The sequence below is a fragment of the Ursus maritimus genome, unplaced genomic scaffold (genome assembly GCF_017311325.1).
Source record: "Ursus maritimus isolate PB19 unplaced genomic scaffold, ASM1731132v1 scaffold_9, whole genome shotgun sequence".
Taxonomy (NCBI): domain Eukaryota; kingdom Metazoa; phylum Chordata; class Mammalia; order Carnivora; family Ursidae; genus Ursus; species Ursus maritimus.
This window is the reverse complement of record NW_024427107.1, coordinates 79945464-79950837: the sequence shown is the minus strand read 5'-3', so window position 1 is coordinate 79950837 and position 5374 is coordinate 79945464. Positions and strand designations below refer to the sequence as shown.

The window sequence follows — 5374 nt, the reverse complement described above, 5'->3', positions numbered from 1 at the left end:
CTCCTGGAGCCCGTGAAGGGCGAGCGGCTGACCGTGGACGAAGCCGTGCGGAAGGGCCTGGTGGGCCCCGAGCTGCACGACCGGCTGCTGTCGGCGGAGCGGGCTGTGACCGGCTACCGTGATCCCTACACAGAGCAGACGATCTCGCTCTTCCAGGCCATGAAGAAGGACCTGATCCCTGCGGAGGAGGCCCTGCGGCTGCTGGACGCCCAGCTGGCCACGGGCGGCATCGTGGACCCGCGCCTGGGCTTCCACCTCCCCTTGGAGGTGGCCTATCAGCGTGGCTACCTCAACAAGGACACGTACGAGCAGCTGTCGGAGCCCAGCGAGGTGCGCAGCTATCTGGACCCGTCCACGGACGAGCGGCTCAGCTACACGCAGCTGCTCCGCAGGTGCCGGCGCCACGAGGCCAGCGGCCAGCTGCTCCTGCCCCTCTCGGACGCCCGCAAGCTGACCTTCCGCGGCCTGCGCAAGCAGATCACGGTGGAGGAGCTGGTGCGTTCGCAGGTCATGGACGAGGCCACCGCGCTGCAGCTGCAGGAGGGCCTGACCTCCGTGGAGGAGGTCACCAAGCACCTGCAGAAGTTCCTCGAGGGCACCAGCTGCATCGCCGGCGTCTTCGTGGACGCCACCAAGGAGCGGCTGTCGGTGTACCAGGCCATGAAGAAGGGCATCATCCGCCCCGGCACGGCCTTCGAGCTCCTGGAGGCGCAGGCGGCCACCGGCTACGTCATCGACCCCATCAAGGGGCTCAAGCTGACCGTGGAGGAGGCCGTGCGCATGGGCATCGTGGGCCCCGAGTTCAAGGACAAGCTGCTGTCGGCCGAGCGTGCGGTCACCGGCTACAAGGACCCCTACTCTGGGAAGCTCATCTCCCTGTTCCAGGCCATGAAGAAGGGCCTCATCCTGAAGGACCATGGCATCCGCCTGCTAGAGGCCCAGATCGCCACGGGCGGCATCATCGACCCCGAGGAGAGCCATCGGCTGCCCGTGGAGGTGGCCTACAAGCGCGGCCTCTTCGACGAGGAGATGAACGAGATCCTGACGGACCCGAGCGACGACACCAAGGGCTTCTTCGACCCCAACACGGAGGAGAACCTCACGTACCTGCAGCTGATGGAGCGCTGCGTCACCGACCCCCAGACGGGCCTGTGCCTGCTGCCGCTGAAGGAGAAGAAGCGGGAGCGGAAGACGTCCTCCAAGTCCTCGGTGCGCAAGCGCCGCGTGGTGATTGTGGACCCCGAGACCGGCAAGGAGATGTCTGTGTACGAGGCCTACCGCAAGGGCCTCATCGACCACCAGACGTACCTGGAGCTGTCCGAGCAAGAGTGCGAGTGGGAGGAGATCACCATCTCCTCCTCGGACGGCGTGGTCAAGTCCATGATCATCGACCGCCGCTCGGGCCGCCAGTACGACATCGACGAGGCCATCGCCAGGAACCTGATCGACCGCTCGGCGCTGGACCAGTACCGCGCCGGCACGCTCTCCATCACGGAGTTCGCAGACATGCTCTCGGGCAATGCCGGCGGCTTCCGCTCCCGCTCTTCCTCTGTGGGGTCCTCCTCGTCCTACCCCGTCAGCCCTGCCGCCTCCAGGACCCAGGTGGCCTCCTGGTCAGACCCCACGGAGGAGACCGGCCCTGTGGCCGGCATCTTGGACACGGAGACGCTGGAGAAGGTGTCCATCACGGAGGCCATGCACCGCAACCTGGTGGACAACATCACGGGGCAGCGGCTGCTGGAGGCCCAGGCCTGCACAGGGGGCATCATCGACCCCAGCACCGGCGAGCGCTTCCCTGTCACGGACGCCGTCAACAAGGGCCTGGTGGACAAGATCATGGTGGACCGCATCAACCTGGCTCAGAAAGCCTTCTGCGGCTTCGAGGACCCACGCACCAAGACCAAGATGTCGGCCGCCCAGGCCCTGAAGAAGGGCTGGCTCTATTACGAGGCGGGCCAGCGGTTCCTGGAGGTGCAGTACCTGACGGGAGGCCTGATCGAGCCCGACGCTCCAGGCCGCGTGCCCCTGGATGAGGCCCTGCAGCGTGGCATGGTGGACGCCCGGACCGCCCAGAAGCTGCGAGACGTCGGCGCGTACTCCAAGTACCTCACCTGCCCCAAGACCAAGCTCAAGATCTCGTACAAGGACGCGCTGGACCGCAGCATGGTGGAGGAGGGCACGGGGCTGCGGCTGCTGGAGGCCGCCGCCCAGTCCAGCAAGGGCTACTACAGCCCCTACAGCGTCAGCGGCTCTGGCTCCACGGCGGGCTCGCGCTCTGGCTCGCGCACGGGCTCCCGGGCTGGCTCCCGCCGAGGCAGCTTTGACGCGACCGGCTCCGGCTTCTCCATGACCTTCTCTTCGTCCTCCTACTCTTCGTCAGGCTACGGCCGCCGCTACGCCTCAGGGCCTGCGTCCTCCCTGGGGGGCCCCGAGTCCGCAGTGGCCTGATTCGCTGCCCACACCCCGCCCTCCCGCTCTGCATGCGGCCAGGTTCCCCGCCCAGGCGTTGGGGTCTTTCGTGTTTAAAGGTGTCTTCCTCCCAAGCGGTGCCTAAAGTTTAACCAAAAAAAACCAGACTAATATATTAATATCTGTTTGCTGTCCAGACAGCCTGTGTCTTGGGGGATGGGGCCGGTCCAGCCCCACGGACCACCTCGTCCCCCAGGTCTCCCTGCTCCTGTCTACCTGCCACTCACACAGCCAGGTGCCTTGGAGGGTCCCGAGCCAGGCCCCCAGCCCAGCCCTCCTGTGTCTCCAGGGAGAGTTTTGTCTGGGCCCAGTTCCCCCAGCCCTGCCCGCTGGGCTCCCTGACACCCAGCCACCAGTCCTAGCTGCTCGGGGCAGTGGGGGTCGGCCCCGTCACGAGCAGAGCTTTCAGGACCAGCTTTCTTTCCTGTTTTTGGGACTGACTTCCGTGCTCAGCGGGCCTTGCTGGGGAGGGCTGGGGGGGGTGGGTGTCCTTGGGTCAGCCATCTCTTCCAGCCTGCCCTGAGAAGCCCCTTCCCCACGGGCAGATGAGGGTCCAGTCTACAGAGCCAGCCGGCCCCTGCCAAGCTGCAGACTCTGCCCCCAGCCCCCAGCCCCTGATGCTCTCCCAGGACCCCAGGCCTCTGGCTTCCGCCTTCCAGCCTCAGCCCCCCTAGTAAGTGCCTTCACTGTCCTCCCTCCCACCCCAGGCCCCAAGGACCCAGCTCTGGGGTGGGAGGGAGACCCTTTGGTGAGACTCCCCACGGCCCAGTTCTCGGGCACGCCGGCCCCGGGCCAGACTGGGTACGGCTGGGGCTTCTGCAGGGCCCTGCTCTCCTGGGGCCCCACCCTGGGTGCTTCCTGCCTGTCTCTTCGAGGGAGACTGCCCCCTTTGTTTGGCCTCGGGGACAGGCCGCCCAGTCCAGGGCCGGCCCCTCCTGTCCCACCTTGGTGGCCCCCGCCCCCGGCCTCTACCCTCTGACTAAGCTTTGCATGTTCCACTAACCCCGGCGGCGGTGGGTGGGGCCCAGGCTTCCAGCTGCCTCCAGGAAGGCAGAACACTAACCCGACCATGGGTGGGCCTGCTGTGCTCACCCCAATAAAAGCAATTCCAACCTTCCTGTGGAGCCTACCTTGCTTTTTTGTCCTGGGGTCAGGTGTGCGTTGGGGTGTGGTGCAGGCCGCCGCCATGGACTCGGAGCTTGGCCAGTGTGTCTGGGCAGGGGCAGAGAAGCAGGGCCTCGGGGGAGATGCTGGCCTGAGGCCGCGTGTGTCAGGGAAGAGAAGGCCGGACTGAGCGGCGGCCAGGTGGAGGCCAGCCCCGCTGAGGCCTGCTCCTGGACGTCCCTCAGCCCCTGCCGCTGGTCTGGCCGGCGACTCTGCCTGGCCCCTAAGGTTCCGTTCACAGCTGGCCCTTACATCTGAGGCGGGGGCTCCATGCTCTCGTATCAGCTAACACGGGCTGTGCCCCCCGGGGCCCATCGTTTGAGGGAGCAATGTGACCGTCCCGCCAAGTCGGTTCCTGTTGGCGAGGGGTAATGCTCCAGAGGTGTACGCAGTCGTGAGCCTCAGCAGCTGGCCTCTGCTGCAGTCCGTCCACCCTGTCCCTCCACGTCCACGCGGTGCCACTCACACCTGCCGGATCCCAGCTTCCCAGGTTCTTTCTGGGAAAACCTACAAGGGTGGGGTGAGTGGGGCCTCCCCACTGAGCCACTGGCCCTGAGGCCGTGACCGACGCCCATGGGCCTGATTTGCCCAGAGCAGGGGCAGCTGACCGAGACCCCCATCCATGGAGGGTCTGAATCCTGGTGACTGGGTCTTTGTTGGCCTCTGCTCCTTGGTTACAACAGGGCGTGGAAATACCAGATGCCATGACAGGGCCATCCCTACCCCCGTGGCCCCCGTTGACTGCGGGGTTCCTGCGGCAAGGAGCTGCCATGGCCAAGTGGCAGCCATGGTGAACCCAAGTGGGTGGGACACCGTTGCTGTGCCCCGGGTGGCGGTTCCTGGGCGCTGACCGTCCTGGGCGTCAGGACTAGCCATTTCTTACTGTCGCAGGCACGAGAAGCGCACACGCCCCAGTGGGTCCCTGGGAGCGTGGTGGGTGGGCCACTTCTTCCACTCCTTGGTTCCCAGACCCAGGCAGACCGCCTCCTGGGACCACCGACTCAAGGAAACAGCCACATCCTGGGCTGCAGTCCTGGGCAGCGTCTAACCTTCAGCCAGCCCCGCCGCGTCTGAAGGGGGTGGTGTCCCGGGTGGTCCTGGGCCCTGCTGCACACCCTTGCTGGAAGGGGGTGTGAGCGCCGAGGCCGTGTTGCACATACGCGCACCCTGCAGGTGGAGACCGAAGCGCCGGGATCCCGAGTCCCAGGTGAAGAACCCCCGCTGGGCCGCGGGCTGGTGTCGGTCAGAGGTCTCTGCAGCGGGCGCTGACGGGCGGCATCATGCACCACCCCAGAGTGGCTGGGCCGGCCTGGGGAAGCAGCCTGTCTCTGCACCTGGGCCACTTGGGTTGTGAGCCTGCGTGGGAGCCCTGGTGGCCAGTGCCCCCTCCAAGCCGTCTTGTCCACCGGTGGCTCAGTGGATACCGGCACGCGGCACAAGCCCAGGCTCCCTGTGCCCATCAGCACCTCCTTCCCTCAGGCCCCCTGTCTCGGCCCCTCGGGCCCCTCGGAGCCCGCCACGCCATTCCCCAACCCCGCCCGGCCGCGAGTCCCTGTGCACACTGGCCGCCAGCTCCTTCCCACCCAGCGTGCCCGCCGCTCAGGCCAGGCGGTTCCCTCATGGCTCCCGAGGCGGGCTGTGGTCTGGTGGGCCCAGCGCACCGTGCGGGCCATCTTGAACAGGCATGGGGCTTCTCTGTCACCTCACCACTGGGAGCCTCCCCAAGGCCGTGTGTGGCCGT

At 66.8% G+C, this 5374-nt stretch overlaps 1 protein-coding gene across 1 annotated transcript in view; it reads left to right on the top strand.

Moving 5' to 3' along the window:
* PLEC (plectin) overlaps positions 1-3585 on the top strand; it is a 67376-nt gene extending 63791 nt beyond the window's left edge. Inside the window, exon 33 of the mRNA XM_040625729.1 lies at positions 10-3585. Coding sequence (XP_040481663.1) covers positions 10-2448 — 2439 coding nt within the window. The 3' untranslated portion in view covers positions 2449-3585. The remainder of the gene's footprint in view (positions 1-9) is intronic.
* The last annotated feature ends 1789 nt before the right edge of the window (positions 3586-5374 follow it).